The sequence below is a fragment of the Nothobranchius furzeri genome, chromosome 18 (genome assembly GCF_043380555.1).
Source record: "Nothobranchius furzeri strain GRZ-AD chromosome 18, NfurGRZ-RIMD1, whole genome shotgun sequence".
Lineage (NCBI taxonomy): Eukaryota > Metazoa > Chordata > Actinopteri > Cyprinodontiformes > Nothobranchiidae > Nothobranchius > Nothobranchius furzeri.
The window spans coordinates 30,982,249-31,002,877 of NC_091758.1; the positions used below are offsets into that span (position 1 = coordinate 30,982,249).

The 20,629-nt window shown below is 41.8% G+C and overlaps 1 protein-coding gene across 7 annotated transcripts in view; it reads left to right on the plus strand.

Annotated features, from left to right (window-relative positions):
* Positions 1-20,629, plus strand: part of evla (Enah/Vasp-like a) — a 50,039-nt gene that overhangs the window by 20,346 nt on the left and 9,064 nt on the right. For 2 of the 7 annotated variants that reach the window (XM_015970021.3, XM_015970023.3), the window contains exons 1-3: positions 2,668-2,955; positions 16,946-17,114; positions 17,278-17,485. In XM_015970021.3, the coding sequence (XP_015825507.1) occupies positions 2,867-2,955; positions 16,946-17,114; positions 17,278-17,485 (466 nt within the window). In that variant the 5' untranslated portion in view covers positions 2,668-2,866. Of the gene's footprint in view, positions 1-2,667; positions 2,956-16,945; positions 17,115-17,277; positions 17,486-18,201; positions 18,377-20,629 lie in introns of those variants that run through there. The other 5 variants (XM_015970022.3, XM_054741624.2, XM_015970026.3 and 2 more) reach the window with 3 other exon arrangements.

Below are 20,629 nucleotides of genomic sequence, written 5' to 3' on the forward strand. Positions count from 1 at the left end.
GCAAGTGTTTTTGATCAAAGATCAAAAACCTTGAAAAGGCAGTCATTTTAGAATGTTATGCAAACATAATTATGGTTTTGTGTGTATTTGCATGTAAGTGAAAACTTCACACATTGAGTTAAATGCACATTGAAACAATGTTTGTGGGTTTGAAACTTTGACCCATTAAAATGACTCCTGGTGACATCGAGGTGGTTAAGCTGCTGGTAACATGAAAACTCCTTGTCACACACACGTTACTGCTGCTGTCGTGTGTGGATGTGTTGGTGGCGTTTCAACTCAGATAGATAACCAAAGTTCTTGTCACAGCAGTGGAGCTTCTTTGCTTTCTTGCTAGGTCCATCCAACGGTCTGACACTCAGTTTCTCTTCCATTTTCTCATCTTCTTTGCTGGTCAGGTTGTTTAAAGAAAAAGAAAACAAAAAACTATGAATCCAATTATTTCCAGAAATATCCTCTCACACACATGTTTACATTTGGGCCACTCCTCCGCTCAGGCTGCTATACGCTTAGAAGATCAGAAATCCAGGAAGGGCTTGGAGTAAAGCTGCTACTCCTCCAGCAGCAGCTCTCTCGTGCACATGAGAGGTGGTTTCAAGCTGTTTTAGCACATCTATGCAACGTAAACATGGTCACGAACACCCCCCCCCCCCCCCCCCCCCCAGGCATCTTCTGCCAGAACAGGATACCTGCAAGGTAACAAGAGAAGGCTAAACACCAGTCGTCATTTCCTGGGTCTGGTTTGTCTTAAAGTTGAAGTGCTAGCGGCCAGCTGTTTCTCCTCTGATATTACTGAGTCGAGAACGTTGCTAAATACGCAAGTGCATAAGTTTAGCGAGATCAACAACCGGATGATTCAATGGTTGCGTTTGGTCCGACCATTTTAAAGGCGGAGATGTTTAGACAAATGCAAATTATTTTCTTTTTTTATCCTCACAAATTATGTATAGCTATACTATGTTAGAACTTTGATGAAAAACATCACAATTTGCTATAACAGCTTTATATCTAAATTCCGTGTTTGTGACATCACAAACGGAGACTTTTTAAAACTGCTTGTTTTAGATACATAATTCTTAACCCTCTCAGGCGTAAAATGTCATGACTTGCGGGAGGCGTCTAACCCAAGGCACGCAGAATCAACACGACAACTCGGGGTAAGTAAAAAATAAAGTCTTTTATTATGAAAACGGGAACTAAAGATGCACTAGTAAGTCCGGTGAGTAGGGTGCCGTAAGGCGTTAGTCCAGAGTTCAAGTTCCGCAAACAGCGGGGAAGGTGGCGAGCCGAGGTGAGTAAGGATGGGGGTCCAGTTGAGTGAGGTGGGTGAGGAAGCGGAAAGAGGAAGGGCAGGAGCCATGGAGGAGGATGGGACGAAGTCCTGAAGATCCGGGGTTCTAGCGGCGAAGGTAATGGACATGGTAGCGGGTTCCTAAACAGGGCAAAGCAGACAGGGGTTCAGAGACGAATCCAAAGTCATAATCCAAAACAATCCAAGGTCAGAGATCCAAATAATCCAATCACGAATACACAAGCGAGCAAACAGGCGAATACGAGTGGCAGGGGCTAACCAAAATTGTAGCAATCATCCGGCGTCGAGTGGTGTCTCCATCCTCCCTTTATACCAGAGCCTCTGATTGTGAATCCAACTCAGCTGGTGTCCCCTCCGCTCCTCACCTGTGGAAAAGAACCTCATAGATGGTTTATTGAGGAGGAGCACTCACCTCGGCTCGTGAATCATGACACAAAATAAATTTTGATAAAAGGACGAACAACCAAGTCCTTCAGGGAGACTTCTGAGTGAAAAAATGCTCATGAAATACATATGTGGAGTAACCAGGTAGGTAGGTTTTAACGTTGCAAATCTGCAACGCCTGCCTCCAGAGGGTTAAACAAACTAATGTTTTTTTCATGTTTGTTGTGTTAATAGAGGCAGTAGAGACTCACAACACAAAAAGATGCGAAAGGGGACTTTTGCATAATACGTCCACTGTAAAAACACATTCATTAATGAAAGTAAAAACTACAGAATGAACTGATATTTAGATGGTTTACGTGAGACAAAATAATAGGAATTCCCATAAAAATGTACAGCAAAAGACTGACGGAAAACTGTCGACTAAATTGTGCCAAGAGAATTTGCACGACTGTTTAGAAAATGTAATAGTTGACTTAAAAAAAATCCCACAACTCAGTCAAATATACCAAATGTCTCTTGCTATTCGCCGACTGTTGGGTCAGAACTCTAATATTTAACCAGGAATTCCCTTCTCGGGTGCTTAGGGCATCCCGATCAAAAGCAGTTTATTACAGACTGGGCCACTGGTTGTTCAATATGGGGTCACAACAACAGATTAGTCTGGAGGTGGGGGGTGATGCCAACAAAACCCTTCAACCCACTCCCCACCCCACCCCCAAACACACACACACAAAGTGTACCACGTGTGGATTGTGAGGAGGTGGGGCTTTGAGGGTTATGAGGTAATCTCCCTTGGGTTGACATAATGACAATAGCTCTGAGGTTCAGTGACACACGCACGCGCACACACACACACACACACACACACACACACACACACACACAAACTCATCTGTGATGCAGACCAACAACTGGCCAGTCAATGACTTCATCTCTGCCCGTCTGTCACTCATCTCTTTGTTGCTGAAAGGATGGATTATTGGTCTTGTTGTGGACGCAGAAGAATTTGGAATTATGGGATGTTTTTAGGCTCTTTTCCTCTTTATTTGATTCTAAATTATTTTCTTTTTTAATCACTCAGCAATTGATTGTAATTTGTTAGTTCACTTATCGGTTTAAGTCCAACAACCTGCTTTAGAGGGAGTTTTTGCACGCCGATTTACCAAAATGGATGCGCATCGGGTCCAGGTCATGCGCTACTGCTTTCCTCAGAGTGTCAGTGACTCAGGATTGTTTTACAGCCACATCGCTGCCAGGTTTGTGCTGATTCTTCTGACTGTGAAGGAGCTCCATGAGTAAATGTCACCGCTGAGTGAAGTAAAATATCGAGCAAAGCGAAAAATCAAGTTGTGGATTTTTTATCTGTTTGATCAGCGAGGTTTGATTTTTGGAGAGCTAAGAAATCGTTGGTATTCTGGGAGCACAGATGGACAAATCTTTCTGTATTTTAATCTGAGCTAAAATACTAATCTGTAATCTTTAATCTGCCCTCTACAAACTGCTGTATAGAAGCAGAAATGGGGTTATTTTAGGATTTAGTTACTGTTCGCATAAATAACACAAATAAGTGCTTGGTTCCTATCAGAAGTTTTAACTTCGATCTTTGTGAATTTTTAACATCATCCAATCGATTTCATCTTTTCAATGAAAGCCAGAGATGCAGCCCTTTGAGTGTCTTCCGCACCGAGCTCCTTCGTTATTCTGCACACTCCTTAGCTTCACATTGAGCATTTCCAAAGAGCGGGGCTCTTTAAGGCCCTCATGCATCTTTAATTCACACATGTATTAAACACAGTTCAGCTCCTGGCTGAAGAGACAGCCTTTCAGGCCACTGCCTCTTTTTTCCCTCTTCCATCTCTCTGTGCATCCGGCTGGCATAAAGCACGATGGAAAGTGGCTGCTGCTGTCCCACATGTGAATTTGCAGAATCAAAGAGTTGGACGCCTTTTTAATCATTGATTTGGGTGTTTTGTTTAATCATTAACTGGGACATTCAGACCCCATTAATGTGGTTTTCATTAATACCATTTAAAAGCATGGACATTGATCTGTGTGTCTTGGTTGTTTGGGGCTTAGCTGTGTGCCATTCTGCTGCTTTTCCTGTTACTTGTTTAGATTATAATGGTAACGCAGAGCTTGGATTAACTCGCTGGAAACACTCAGGACAACATGTGGCATGGATGCTGGGATCTGCTTATTCTTGTAGATTTAAAAGCCCTGAGCTGAAGTGTTTGCAGGAAGGAACCTTTGATGATGGACTTGCTCGTGATCAGAGTGGAAATCTCTGAAGTGTGGTGGTGACTGTCTGCAGGTGTCCGAGCTGTTTCTCTGTCCCCACACTCGACTGCTTACTGTAAACAACTAGAGACACACTTCTCTTCTCATAGTGTAAAGCTGCGGTCAGGCATATGATCCATGGTGGGTACTATACACAGATGCTCACCTTTTTATGCTTTTAAAGATAGATTCTTAAAATTTTAATACCCTGACCTTGTGTTCACATCTTTTAGGGTATAAATGATCAATGAGGACAAGCATGTGGAGAATCCAATGTTATAAGCACGAGTCCATACTCTTTAGATGGAGTAAACCTCAGTTTTAGCTATTATATATTTTTAAATGTCTCTTTTTAGTTAAATTGTTTATATTCTGGTCATCAGTTCAACAATTTTTCTTAAAGGAATGCCTGATTTTAACTTAAAGAGATACTATGCAAATTTTTAATATTTCAAAATCCTTTTCATGAGCCAGTGTGCACTAAAATGACCCTTTAAAGCAGGGCTATTCAATTCCAGGCCTCGAGTGCAGGTATCCAGCACGTTTTAGTGGTTTCTCTAGTCCAACTCACCTGATTCAGTGGTTGAATCACCTGTGCAGCAGCTCATCAGGCTCTGCGGAAGCCTGTTAATCTCCTTCTTATTGAAACCAGGTGTGTTGAAGCCAGGTTAAAACCAAAATGTGCTGGATACCGGCCCTCAAGGCCAGGAATTGAATAGACCTGCTTTACAGAGTTAATGAAATGTAACTCGGAACACTGCATTTGCAACTTCAGAGTGGCAGACCGACACCTGAGGGCACTGCAGTCTGCTTCCAGCATGTTTCCTGCATGTTATTGATGTTGAACTCAGCTGATTTGTTTTATTTAGTGATAAATCACTCCTGTCGAAACTAATGAAGACTAAGGAGACATTTCAGCTGTTAGATTAAGGTGTTAAACGCACAGCAAGGAGATAAGCTTCACTTTTGCTTTGACCACAAATAATTAATAATGGACACTAGGGAGTGCTAAAAGCAAGCAATACTACTTAGTATCCCTTTGAAGGTAATTTTTTAGCAAGTAAATAAGACGTTTGTATGTTTGATCTAAACAAATAAACTTCCAACTAAACCTCACTAAAAACTGAACCGCCAGTCATCTGGGCCAAAGCAACCAAACAGAATAATATTTGCATCCAAGCTGAATCCTCTTCCTATCTAGATATCTCATCAAAAAGACTACATTTTACTTACTACTGGTGATAATTATGATTTAACCACAGAACTTCATGTAGAATAATCTTGCATCAACTTTTATGAGATTTTTGTCGACAGGAGCTGCTTACAAGTGACAATGTGTAGTTTTTACCACTAATCTGTGGAAATATCCATCAGAATGTTGTTGTCAATTAATTAAAAGATGCCCAGTTGCTGAAAAATATTGGCAGTTTCATAACATATAACTATAAAAATCTGTTCTAAAATACATGGGAGCGAGTCTCCGGGCGACGCCATTTTGGATGCCGTATTTCCTTCTACGGAAGCCCGTGAGGACAAAACACATTTACTGATTTGCAACAAATGGTTACAAAAGTTTCACCAACAATAAACGCTTTGTTTTACACATTTACCTCTTCACTCATTGCTAGTGATGAAAGTGATTGGGATGTTCTTGTCATCTTGCTGGAGGTTGCACTCCCAGGAATTTTTTACCCTAATGGCCATCTGTTGGTAAAGTCTACTTGAACACAATAATAATGCTTGCTTGCATTGATTTAGGTATGTACTGCTCCCATCACCAGGGAAAATACACACTGTCACTTTAAGATGGCTGCCATACACTTTGATTTTAGCTGCTTCTAAACTAGCTGTTAGCTTATCAGTCCTAATAGATTTCGGGTGTTTCTCAATGTCAAGGCGCCTTGCCTTGCGAGGCAATGTCTTGCAAGGCCAGGCGCCTTGCTTACGAGGACACTGTCCTTCCTTGGTCAAAGAAAACGGTTAAGTGGAACAGACTTGCATCACGTGACCGTGGCTTCCACGGCGGTCACGTAACGTCACGTTACACGGGAGATAACGTTATATTTTATATGTATTAGTTTCAATATAAATATATAACGAGCCTTTTACTTTTTAAATTGTGTATATGTTTATTAAATAAAAAATATAAGCAAGCTACTACCCGCTAGCCACCGAAGCTGCAACTATTAAGCAACTAACCAACAATAGATAACTTCTTTGGATCTAAAAAAAAAACATTTTAAATTAGCTGACTTACTTTTAAACTTGAAAATTGTACCCGAAGTAGCTGCCGGCTTCTGATCCACCATCTTTTTCAAAATACTGCGGCGTATTGTGGGTAAATTTTGACCAAGGCTAGGCTACAAGCCACCTCCCGTGTATCCTTGCCCCGCTAGCTAAACGGCTAACAAACGGAGAACACATGCCTCAGTAGAACGTGAACATTGGAACCGATTGGAACACATCTTGGCAGCTCCCGATGACGTATCTCCTAGGCAAGTGGGGCGGGGCCAAAACATCAAGGCAAGGTTCCTTGGCATTGAGAAACACCCTTCATCTCTGTTTTTTTTCAGTATCTATTTATAATGTACTCACTGTAAAAAATTATCTAAACTTACTGATGACTAAATCATTCAATAAACACATAATTATGGCAGAAAAATGACACTGCACACGTTTGAAGGATCTTGTGAAACTTTGTTGGGAGGCTGGTGCTAGCTGAAGTTGTAGCTGGGTGTGATATACCTTGAACTGGGTGAGTGAGCGTTGTCTGAATCACCATTTATAGCAAGATGACTGGCTGGTCTCAGAAGAGCAGATGACTATTTTTTCCTGCTGAAGAGTAGAGGTCGCTTTTCCTGCTAAAGTTATTTTCTACATCTGACATCACCACGTAAGGAAGCATGAAAGCAATGCAGAAAGTCCTTCATCCTCTTTGAATGAATATTAAATATTAGACACTAGTTTACAGCGTGTCAAGCATCATACAACCCTTTGCAGTTTAGCGTGTTTCTTTTGTAACACTCTAACATACTCTGTAGCAGATGACCTGGCTTCACTCTACTCCTCAGTAATAAAGTTGGCTTGTGCTGTTTTTAGTTCCCGGGGCCCCCTTTCCCTCCCGGTGCCTGTGAGCAGTACTTTCCCCCATGAAGCAGATTAGAGGTCTAGTACAAGACTTAAGTCCTGGTTAATTTGGGTTTAAAACTGCAGTGAGGTAATGATCCACCCGCCTTGGCTCCGTCTCTAATCCAACCTGTCAGTCAGGCCTCTTCCATGTGTCAGCCCAAGCCCCACACCCACTTGGACCCTCTGCTGTAAATAAATAGATTCACCTCCGCCCAAAAAACACAAGAGGTGGAGGCTTTGCCACTGAATTCCCAGCGAATCCTCGAAGTTACAATCCTCGTGGTGAACACAGAAATTACAGACCGCTAACTAGATCCATACGTCCTTACACATCTGATCTGTGAATACATTTGTGTTGTTTTTAGGTGTTTCTATTTTATGAAAGCTTTTATCTGTGTTTAATGTGTATGTATGTGTATTTTGAATGGCTTTTAGGTTTAACTCTGTGCAGTGCTTTGGTCAGCTGACATGCTGTTTTTAAATGCGCTATATAAATAAAAATTGGATTGGATTGGATTGTGTGAGCTAGGCTTTATTGTCTTTTGACCCTGCTTATGCTGCTGTGTTTCACTGCTTATTTACAAAACATTCCCCTGGATTTAAATCCTCCTTCACGCTGACTTTATGTCTCTATTAGCTGCAGCAGCAACCAGGGATGCATAAAACTGTGTAATTATCCCCGCTGCCTCTCAGCTGGATTCTGTTGCACTGGAGGATTGTGTTTAAGGCTACTTAATTAGCTTGAAATTAAACTTAATAACTGAACGAAATCATCTGTGTGGCCCTTGACAGTTGATAAAATTATTTAGTCTGATTTATTATGGAATGACGGCCGTAAGGTGGTTTAGATTGTATCGATTCTCTTTTCACTAATCAGATCAGCCTGGTCCTACGTGGACCCAAAAAACCCCAAATTACTTACTGGTTTTAACACACTTGCAGGCAAAGTGTTTCATGAGTCTCCCACATCATTATGGAGGACTTCAGTCCAACTTTGCTTTGCAGAATTGTTTTAATTCGGCCACATTTGAGGCTTTTCCTACATCAACAGCCTGTTTAAGGTCAAAGGTCAGATAATGTCCTTCAGGATTCTCTGCTAGAGAGACGAAATCATGGTTCCATTAATTACAGCATGTCATCCAGGTCTTGAAGCTGCAAAGCAGCCCCACACCATCACACTTCCACCACCGTGTTTGTTTGTATGAAGATCTTTTTAATTCAAAACCAGATGTAACGGGACACAGAAAGTTCCATCTTTCCACAGAAAATTACCCTAAAGGTCATGGGGTTCATCAAGATGGGTTTTTAGTGAGAGACAGGCATTGGAGTTCATTTTCGTCAGAAGAGGTGTTCTCCTATCAAGACCATTTATCCTCCATCTCTTTTTTTATTTGTTATTGACCCCTGACCTTAGCCTGAACTAAGATGTTATTTGGGTCATTGTGTTCTTGAATTTCTTTTGTGTATGCAATGATGTGTTACTCTTTTAGATCTTTTAGCCTATCTTATGGTGTTGGACTGGTTCTAATGAAACTAAATTCAGTTAATTCATGATTAGAAATTGGTCATCGATGTGTATAGTCTGGGTGGTTTGGATATCACATTTTCCTTAATAAATTAAAGGAATGCTTTGCTATTTTTTATATTTTTTTAATATTTTCCTTGAGCTTGTATGTGCTAAAATGACCCTTTACAAGGTTATTTAAAAGTTACTCAGACGCCGCTCCTGTCGCCAGAATACCGCACTTGAAACTTCAGAGTATCAGGCCAGTCCCTGTTAGTCAATAGTAAAGTGGAGCTGACATGCCAGCGCTGGAGTTTTCTGCATGTTTTAGATCATGAACACAGCTGATTTGTTTGATTTAGTGATGAACAGCTCCTCTAGAAACTAATGAAGGCTGAGGAGACATTTCAGCAGTTAGAATAAGGTTTTAAAAAGATGGGGATGAGCTCTTGCTTTTACAACAGTGATATAACTCTAGGGGGTGCTAAAAGCAAGCTGAAACTATTACAGTAAGTGTGCCTTTAGATCATAATTTGAAAAATGATTTTGTCTTTTTATGAGAATATTTTTATGTGAAAGGAGACATATTATGCAAAATGCGTGTTTTGCATCCTTTTGTGCTGCCATGTGGGTCTGTACTGCCCTTTTAAATACTCCCAACAGGGGAAAAAACTTCCATTTTCTGTCAGTGTTTGGTTTTAGGATTTGTGTCTAAAGTTCAGGCTTAAGTCTCATTACTCATAATCACACGCTGGTGAAATTACATCCCCACATTTGACCCTTCCCTGTGGGGAGGGGTGAGCTGTGGCTGTGCTCAGGAACTATTTGGTGGTTCAACCCCCAATCCAACACCTTCAAGCTGAAGCAGGGAGTCATGCGGTCCCATTTTGAAAGTCTTTGGTATGACCCTACCAGGATTTGAACCCCAATCTCCCAGTCCCGGGGCAGACACTCATACCACTAGGCCACTGAGAAGATTAATGACCTATATAAGCTGTTTGAAACAGTGACAGTGTTTGATGTCACAAATGGGGAAATTAGAAAACAACGACTTTTCATGTGCAAGAGAGAGGGCAGCAGCTCTACATCAAGCCCCTCATAGATATTGGAGCTTCTCAGCTTATAGTAGCCAGAACCTAAATGGGTGGGCGTGGCCAGTTTCAGGTTGCTTTGTTAAAGGGCCAGAGCCCTGAAATGCCATATTCTGGAAGGTATTGAAAATGCCAAGAATAAAGCTGCTAAAATGACTTTATGTGAGAGAGATTTCCTGCGAAGAACTTCATAAATTCATATCGACTGTAGAACAACTATAACTATTTTATTTTTGTAATAAAAGTCATAGTATACCCCCTTTCAGATGTTTGTTGTTCTTACAAAAATCAAAATCAGTCTTTCGTCGTCGTCGTCTTCCTCCGCTTATCCGGATCTGGGTCGCAGGGTCAGCATCCCAACTAGGGAGCTCCAGACCGTCCTCTCCCCGGCCACCTCCACCAGCTCCTCCGGCAGGACCCCAAGGTGTTCCCGGACCAGATTGGAGATGTAACCTCTCCAACGTGTCCTGGGTCGACCCGGGGGCCTCCTGCCGGCAGGACATGCCCGAAACACCTCCTCAGTGAGGCGTCCAGGAGGCACCCTGACCAGATGCCCAAACCACCTCAACTGACTCCTTTCGATCCGGAGGAGCAGCAGTCCTCCCGAATGTCCGAGCTCCTCACCCTATCTCTAAGGCTGAGCCCGGCCACCCTACGGAGGAAACTCGTTTCGGCTGCTTGTATCCGCGATCTCGTTCTTTCAGTCATTACCCAAAGCTCATGACCATAGGTGAGGATTGGGACGTAGATCAACCGGTAAATCGAGAGCCTGGCTTTCTGGCTCAGCTCCCTCTTCACCACGACAGATCGGATCAGCTTCCGCATCACTGCAGACGCTGAACCAATCCGCCTGTCGATCTCCCGATCCCTCCTACCCTCACTCGTGAACAAGACCCCAAGATACTTAAGTTCCTCCACTTGAGGTAGGACCTCTCTCCCGACCCGGAGTTGGCAAGCCACCCTTTTCTGGTCGAGAACCATGGTCTCAGATTTGGAGGTGCTGATCCTCATCCCAGCCGCTTCACACTCGGCCGCGAACCTACCCAGCAAGAGCTGAAGGTCAGAGCTGGATGAAGCTAGGAGGACCACATCATCCGCAAAAAAGCAGAGACGAGATTCTCCTGCCACCAAACTCGACACACTCCACACCACGGCTGCGCCTAGAAATTCTGTCCATAAAGGTAATGAACAGAACTGGTGACAAAGGGCAGCCCTGGCGGAGTCCAACCCTAAATCAGTCTTTCATGGACTAAATACATTTTTACAGCACTCACACATTTGGGTTCAAAATTAGATTTTGTATATTTTCCTGAACTTCTCGACTAGAGCCTAACATATTTTCTACACTTTGTTTGTTTCTTTATATCTTTGCTGTGAAAATTGTTGCATTTTTCTCATTTTAAGCACATTGCCTCAATTCAACACAGAATTTCCTGGGAATTTCTTCAATAAATAGAAGTATCAGACTGCACTGCCTTATTTTTGTCACACTGCCTGGGTTGTTGGTGTACTAAATACACACAAATGCACACGGGGATTAGTGTGTTTCATAATTCAGCCTCTAACATTGCACAAGGAATTTTAGAGCTGCAACAATTGGATTTAAAGCATGTGTCAGGGCAAAACGATCAGTAAAATTAGAAATTAAATCCCGTTCTTCAGAATTAGTACCAGTTTATGAAGCCAAAGGTGCAGTTATGCGTGTATTGAATCACATCTGAGTTTGTTTAGTGTGCCACTTTGGGTGAATGTTATTTATTGGGAGTCTGACTCACAAAGAGGAGTTTCATGTGGAAGCACGTTGTTTATGCTAAGCAATTGCATCCGATTCTGCTGAATTCCAGTTTAATTACCTTCATTGCATTTCTGCTTTCATAAAAAAGGATAATTCCCCAAAAATCCATTTTTATTCCTGCAGCCTAATTATGAGGGGAAATAACAAACTTTAAGGATTCTTTGTTCAGTTTTTTACTGAACAAGCTGGATAACAGAGACGGCTGCAGCTCACTGATGTCACTCACTGATGCTCACTAACCCTAACCCACCAACAATAAACTCCCACATCTGCAGAAGCCCTAGAGAGGACACCTCGCTGCAACCGTCTCCTCTAGTTCCTGCTGGAAACTCTTCAAAAGCAGAACAACCAGGGATTGAATCTGGGGCAGCAGTAGCTCAGGTGGTAGAGCGGATTGCCTCTCAATCTGAGGGTCATGGGTTTGATTCCAGCTCCCGCCAGGGGTATCCTGCTGTTGCGTCCTTGGGCAAGACACTTCACCCAACTTGCCTGTGTTAGTGGTGGTCAGAGGGGCCGACGGCGCCAAATGGAAGCCTCGCCTCTGTCAGACCTCCCCAGGGGGGCTGTGACTACAAGCAGCTTACCATCACTAGCAGTGTGTGAATGTGAGAGTGTGTGAAAGCGTCTTTGGGTGTCTAGAAAAGTGCTATGTAAGTTCAATGCATTATTATTATTATTATTATTATTATAAAGCTGCTCCACATCGACATAAACTGAGTTTCCTTTTGTGTGCTTGATCTTAAGAGCTCAGTCCACTTGAGGCGCTGAGATTTCTGCTAATGGACTGATCTGTTCTGGGAGGAGCAGCTCGGACACACTGACTGTGTATGTAAGGGATTTGTGTTGCAGGAGGATGGGATGGAGGAGGCACATATGTCCAACCATGTGTGCAGAGAAGTGCTTTACTTAATTCAAAAGCCTGGGAATGTGGCCTCCTTTTCAGTTCTCGCTTTGAGGCTTATTTGACATGAGGAAGTGCTCAGAGCGGCAGAAGCCTTCATATCCTCTATGCTCTTGTTTTTCTCTCGGTTATTTTCTCCTTTTTCCCTCCAAATATTCTCAGGTTGCATTTAGCTTAATTTAATTCAGCTTCCACCAAAAAGAATCTGCCTAGTCGGTAAAATATGAGATTATTCTTATAGATGGGCAACACATATGCTATACAACTCTCTTTATAAATGTAAATAAATATATATATATACATATATATATATATATATATATATATATATATATATATATATATATATATATATATACATATATATATATATATATGTATACACTCACCTAAAGGATTATTAGGAACACCATACTAATACGGTGTTTGACCCCCTTTTGCCTTCAGAACTTCCTTAATTCTATGTGGTACTGATTCAACAAGGTGCTGAAAGCAGTCTTTAGACATGTTGGCCCATATTGATAGGATAGCATCTTGCAGTTGATGGAGATTTGTGGGAAATGGTTCGAGCTTCATGACATGGTGCATTATCCTGCTGGAAGTAGCCATCAGAGGATGGGTACATGGTGGTCATGAAGGGGTGGACATGGTCAGAAACAATGCTTAGGTAGACCGTGGCATTTAAACCATGCCCAGTTGGCACTAAAGGGCCTAAAGAGTGCCAAGAAAATATCTCCCACACCATGACACCACCACCACCAGCCTGCACAGTGGTAGCAAGGCATGATGGATCCATGTTCTCATTGTGTTTACGCCAAATTCTGACTCTACCATTTGAATGTCTCAACAGAAACTGAGACTCATCAGATCAGGCAACATTTTTTCCAGTCTTCAACTGTCCCAACGTTGGTGAGCTCGTGCAAATTGTAGCCTCTTTTTCCTATTTGTAGTGGGGATGAGTGGTACCCGGTGGGGTCTTCTGCTGTTGTAGCCCATCCGCCTCAAGGTTGTGTGTTGTGGCATCACAAAAGCTTTGCTGCATTCCTCGGTTGTAACGACTGGTTATTTCAGTCAAAGTTGCTCTTCTATCAGCTTGAATCAGTCGGCCCATTCTCCTCTGACCTCTAGCACCAGCAAGGCATTTTCGCCCACAGGACTGCCGCATACTGGATGCTTTTCCCTTTTCACACCATTCTTTGTTAACCCTAGAAATGGTCGTGGGTGAAAATCTCAGGTACTGAGCAGATTGTGAAATACTCAGACCCGTCTGGCACCAACAGCCATGCCACTCTCAAAATAGCTTAAATAACCTTTCTTTCCCATTCTGACCTTCAGTTTGGAGTTCAGGAGATTGTCTTGACCAGGACCACACCCCTAAGTGCATTGAAGCAACTGCCTTGTGATTGGTTGATTAGATAATTGCATTACGGAGAAGTTGAACAGGTGTTCCTAATAATCCTTTAGGTGAGTGTATATATATATATACACTGTTTATTTCCTATCGGCAGCTAATGTAGAAAATAGGGTAGAAGACTATTCATCCAATTATTTTCTTCCGCTTATCAGGGGTCGGGTCACAGGGGCAGCAGCCTAAGCAGAGGCCCAGACTTCTCTCCCCCAGCCACTTGGGCCAGCTCCTCCGGGGGACTCCCCAGGCGTTTCCTGGCCAGTTGAAAGATAGCGTGTCCTGGGTCTTCCTTTAGGCCTCCTCCCGGTTGGACGGGCCCAGAAAACCTCACCAATGAGGCGTTCAGAAGGCATCCTAACCCAAGCCCGAGCCATTTCAGAGTGGCCGATCACGTACCATAAAAAAGTCAAAAATGGTTTCTGTTGGTCTTTAATTGTTCTTTTTGCACCTTTACCTGAATATTGATTCTAGCTTGGATATGCTGATCTAATCTATTCTAAAAGCAATCATAGCTAAGCGTCCATCATGCTGCTGCTGCATCCTTCTGGTTGATGTATTCGGATCTGAACCACCAACTTGTATCACTCTATCAAAAATGTATTTTCTTTTGTCTGCCTGTCATGTGAAGCACCATTCTGGTACCAAGTAGGAACTTTATCTCTACTTCTCAAAGAGAACCAAAACCTTTATCGTGGAGCTTGGGGGGCGTCCAGCCCTCTGGCCCAAACTTCTCCAGAAATAGGGCCTGTTTTTGTAAGGAGAGATGCATCCTCCTTCTTCTCCATTCTTTGTATTCCCAGTGAGACTCTGGTGGTCTGTCGGATCTCTGAAGTGGGGAGAAGTGTACTTTACGTGATTAGAGACTCTGTTAAACTCATTCAGAGAGGCAGGAAACATGACGTCTGGAGCCATCCCACATTGTTTTGGTTTTCCAGCAGGATCCTCTGCAGCTTGCAGACAGAAATGAAGAATACTTCCTACAAATACTTTGTTTACGTCCCATCTTTTACAGGAAATCTGTTTTTCAGAGGATGCCACTTTGCATCAGATGAAGTGTTTGTTTTGGTTTTGGAGTTCCTGTTCATCCCATTGGTGAGGAATATTTTCCAGCCTTCCCACTTGTGATATCCTCAGCTGGTCCACGACATTATTGTTTCTGATTAACTAAATGTCGTCAAACCAGCATTAAAGACTCACTGAAACATTATTAGAAAGAACGTAAGAGGGAAAAAACCTTACTAAACGTGATTGTGATGGTTCTGAAGTGTGTTTGTTATTTTCTGCATTAAGGTTTCCCACTGGGGAGGTCTCTCAGGTATCATGCTGTCCTCCTGCAGAGCTGCACGCAAAGGTTGTCAGAGAAGGGAGCAGATTTTTCACTTGTTGGCATTTTGGTTCTGCAGTTGCTTTCATAACTTTAGGCCAAAACAAACGCTGCAAAAAAGTTTATTTTTGCATGTATGTTAAGTTTTTCATGCAGCTGCACATCACCTAATGATTTACTGGTTTCTAAAGAATACACTGAACAAATTCGTAGCAAATTTCAGGAATTTTCCCTCTTTATGGGGACGCGTTTGCAGCTTGGTGGGAGTGCTTATCAGATGAACTGAACACTGATGGCTGTAAACAAAGTTATATGTGAGCTTTTGCTTAACGTGTGGCAAATATTTGAGATTTTTCTTTCTTTTTTAACAAGAAAATCAACTTTACTTACTTGGCAAAGGAATGTTTGATCAGTTTTAGCCCTCAACTTGGGGTTATCTGCAGGTGGGATTAGGGTCAGAGTTAACCCCATCTTTAAATAAGACCAATTGTATTTTGCTTTCAACAAACCTGAATAAAATTACGGGCTAATTTTAAACGTTTAGATCTGAAACATGCAAGATAGTGACCAGTATCGGACGACACTGGACTAAGAACTTCTTCTGAACAGTTTTTTTTTATTTAATTTATTTGTTTATTCTTTTTTTAACCAGGAAGGACCCATTGAGATTAAAAACCAATATTTCAGTGGAGTCCTGGCCAAAGTTTGGCTCCACTTTGCATAATTTTTTTTTCCATTGTGCAACAATGTGAAACTGTTAGACATAAAAATGATCTGATTAAAAGAGGAAAGCATCAAACTGTCAAAATATATAAGGGTAGAGTGGAACTAAAGCAACCTATAGTTAAAGCAAAAAACAGGAATGCATAGGTCGATTGTAATTAAAAATAAAATGTTTCACTTTTGAGCAGGAAATAAAATCTGATTGTTTCAGGTTTTTGCGGGTTGTGACGCTGAGATTCTGACACATCCTGGAAATGATCACAAGGAGATGCGGGGAATTATAAAACCTTGAACCCTTAGCCTTGATCCTCGGGCCTTTCCTTGGTGGTTTCTGGTGTAGGGCGGGATGCGTTGTCAGCAACAAAGGACAATATTCCCAGTACGGCATCTGGGAATTCTGCGTCTGATACACATTTCAGAGCCTTTACTATAAAATAAGAGCTCTTCAGTTGTTTTTGGGGTGCTGAGGTGTTAAAAGTAAAACCTTGAGAGGTATTGAACCATTTCCAGTCTCGTCTCGTGTTTAAAATGTTGGATTTATTCAGATTTTTTTTTTATCATTATTGATAAGAAAAACTCTAAAATGAGTGTTTTATATCACTGGTTCTCCAGCTGCTTTCTGATCAAACACTTGTGTTTTTAACACACAGTGCCATTGTCCCACACACCACACACACACCACTCTGTGCCGAGGCCTCCACACACTGCTTAATGCTGCTGCACCACAACACAAACTGGGATTTTCCAGGGTTTGGTCTGATTACAGATTTTAAAAATGGCAGCTCACCCTCAACTTTCTAATCATTACATGTGACTCTTAAAGGGACAGTCCGCCGTTGCGATTGTTTCGTTTAGATTTTTGTATCTCTGGTATGTTCGAAGCTGTGTGGGGAATTTAAAATGTCAGGGTTAAGCTGTAGGCCTCAGTATGACCCGACTTGACAGCTGAGTTTTATTGACACGCGTTCGCTCCAAAAGCAAGAATCTGAGCAAGCCTGAGTTTCATGTTTCTGCTTTGTGCCAACAGAAATAAAAGAAATGCTTTGAAATGGACAGAATTAATCTGGAGCCTTGTCTCCTCTTCCTCCCACCAGTGAACAGAGCATCTGCCAGGCGCGGGCCTCTGTCATGGTCTACGACGACGCCAGTAAGAAATGGGTGCCCATCAAGCCGGGCCAGCAGGGCTTCAGCCGCATTAACATCTACCACAACACTGCCAACAACACCTTCAGAGTGGTGGGCGTCAAGCTGCAGGACCAGCAGGTGGGAGGGAATCACTGGGATTAAACAGGAATTCTGGTGCTTTTCCTTGAGATTAGGAAAGTTTGAATTAAAAAAAACTTTATTTAAGGAGCTTCCAGTTATTTTAATTATGAAATCTTCACCCACATCATCAGAGAAACAACCTTTGTTCTCATCCTGATAGGTAGTGATCAACTACTCTATAGTGAAGGGCCTGAAGTACAACCAGGCCACCCCGACCTTCCACCAGTGGCGTGACGCTCGCCAGGTATATGGGCTGAACTTTGCCAGTAAGGAGGAGGCCACCACCTTCTCCAACGCCATGCTGTTTGCCCTCAATGTCCTCAGCTCGCCCGACAGTGGAGGTAAAGATCTGTCACCGCACAAGTCAGGTTTGTTTTTAGTAAGTACAAAATACAGGTAGATGATGGAGTCACTAAAAACAAGTGTTTTTGAAATAACTGCTGCTGAAGGGATTACTTTAAATATTTTTCTATTCATGTCAAATGCACATAATTTATAATCAGTAAAAAAGTTTAGTGACCTCTTTAACACATCAAAAAATGCTGATAGTTCATATTTTAACGACACTGCAGAGCTGAAACCTACTGGTGTCGTAAACTGAGCTCTACCGCCTCCTGCTGGTTGCTATTCTGCTCTGCTCTCCAACATAATCAGCAGCGATGTTTATTTTTTAACATGCAATATGATATTAATCAAGCAATTTTTGAATTTTAATTGTTATTTATCACGTTAGTTCTGGTGAATTAAATCATCTATAAAAGTAAAGCAGAGGGTCTGCACAAATGATTGTATTCATGTTTTATTATGTGATCGGTGTGTTGTGCATCTCTGGTTACAAGCTCCTTATATGTTTGGTGTGTGTGTGTGTGTGTGTGTGTGTGTGTGTGTGTGTGTGTGTGTGTGTGTGTGTGTGTGTGTGTGTGTGTGTGTGTGTGTGTGTGTGTGTGTGTGTGCGTGCATGTGTGAGAAAATATCCACGTTTAACTGCAGTGTCATTCCATCCCATCCTTGTGACCCTCTCTTCAGCTGCTAAAATATCCCTCATGGAGCCTGAATGTCGAAGCCCAACACGCTCCTGCAGGAACGTTTGTGGCATCTTATCACTTTCACATCTGCAGAGTTATTTCTTGTTGAGAGCAGAAACCAGTAGAGCGCGTTGTCAGTAGCTTGTTGGAATTAGGAACATTTCCTCATCATGCTGACTCTTGAGGTTCCTCCTGGTGACCTCAGACGGATCTCCTCAGCCATCATCCTCCTGAGTAAGTGTGCTGCTGCAGCACAGACCCTCATGAGTTACCAGGAACTGTCAGGAGGTGACATTTTTGCATTTAGAGCTCTTTATGCTGATGTCTTCCCTTTATTCTTACTTATTTTACATTCAAGTGGAAGAGTTCACTTCTTCGCACAAGGTACAAAGATAAGAGTATTTGCAGAGTTGATCCTTATATTTAATCCAGTTTATCGACACACTCTAATCTCAAGGTTATCTTGCAACAACAGCTGTGTTTTTTACGTTCACGTAGTCGAGATATGGGTTCATTTTAAACAGCGTTGTTAATCTGACATAACATCTGAGGTTAAACATTTCTTATAAAAGAGGATGAAGAACATGTTTGGCTGTCTGTAAAGGGGAGCTGATGTCATTCCCACCAAAGCTTGCTGGATTCTTTAATAGCTTGATGATTGTTAGAGAATTACAGTTTATTATGGAAAAATAACAGTAATCATGTCTGCCTGTTACTGTCTGACTTGTCATAGACAATACTTTTTAATCATTCACTTTCAGGCGTGGTTCAGGGGAGAGAATCAAGTGAGAATGAAAATTATTAACTGTTCTTCTGTCACAGATATGCATCACTCTCACACACACACACACACACACACACACACACACACACACACACACACACCTATTTTGGTTTCTGGGAATCGGCAAAATACTTAAAAGTGATATCAGGCCCAGTCGCCTCAGCTTCCTTCACCATGGCAACAGCCCGTATCCTGCACATGTTGTGTGCAGTAGAAACACACACACACACACATAAATAAACACATAGAAGCACAGAAGTATGAATAATGCTTTTCACATCTTAATCATTAACAGCTGCTGAGGGTTTGTTTTGAGTCTAGTAGATTTTATCGGGTTTCATGTAACAAAGATGTTTTTGCCTCTTTTTTAAATAATCAGAAAAGATTTCTGTCCGTTCACGTCGTGTTAGACTCTTTCTGTCACGTCTGAGATGTTATCAGGACTGTGGGTTTTCTAAAATTAGGCTCAGCTGGAAGAAGGATTTTTTCTGCCTTGTTTGATTCTTTGCCACTAGAACAGATAATTGGTGCGAGCTGACAGGAAGATTGTGGAGATCAAGGAAACAAGGCACTTTAGAAGCATCATGGTTTTTTTTTCTTTGCATCTTTCGTTGACAGAAACCCACCAGTGATATAAACACTGATCTAACACCGTAACAGGAGTTATGGACAAATACAAATTAAACTAGTACTTTATAGTTTTGAATATTGTCACTTTTAAGGTTAAATTGTTTTAAAAATGTTTTTAAAGATTTCTGGGAAAATGTCTTTAATTTGTCAAGAATGTCTGTTTTAAATGGTCAGAATTATGTTTCCCAGCTGGATTCAGGACATTGAGTCGATATGAATTTATTTGGCAGCAACATTTTGAACTTGATGAATATACTTACCTTCTGGTCTTTTAGAGACATTATTTAATTCATTTTTCTAAATTTAACACTCAGGCTGTTTAGTATTGATCTCTTGACTAGGCTGAGATTTCTGCAATGCATTGTGGGTAGGACGTGAACAGTACTGGATCAGTATTGCTTGAGAAGCAAGGCGATAGTTTACAACCTGTTTATTGATCTCTATGTGGAAACGATTTAGACTAAAACATTGTAGCAGGGATTTCCAGTATTTGTGGCTGAAGATGCAGCTGTAATACGATAAATTAGATCTGAACACAAAACAACACAAAAAAGTTTCTAATATTGATGTGTTGAAAAAAGTCGTTGTTACATTTTCTTTAATTTTAGCTGTTTTATAAAAAATGATTTCCTTAGATTTTTACCAAAAATTACATCAAATATATTTAAAATTTATGTCATATCAGACATTTTGGCAGAAAAGTAAAAGCAGAAGCTCTTAATGACAAAAGGTTACATAGGATGGTGTCTGCTATTGACCCTTATTGCCCCTCCCTGCTGCCCGTATTGCCCCACCCCCTGCTGCTCTCATCACCCCAGACACAGCGAACAGAAATATCAGCACACGTGTGACACTGATGTCACAGTGGGTGTAAGAGTTTAATGACCGGTATTCTAGCGATACGTGATGAGTGCTCTTAATAACCACCCCAGATTTGTGTGTGTGTGCGTGCGTGCGTGTGAGAGAGAGAGAGAGAGAGAGAGAGAGAGAGAGAGAGAGAGAGAGAGAGAGAGAGAGAGGAACCAAGCATATAATGTGACACTTTCCTCACTCAAACATTTGACACCGTCTTC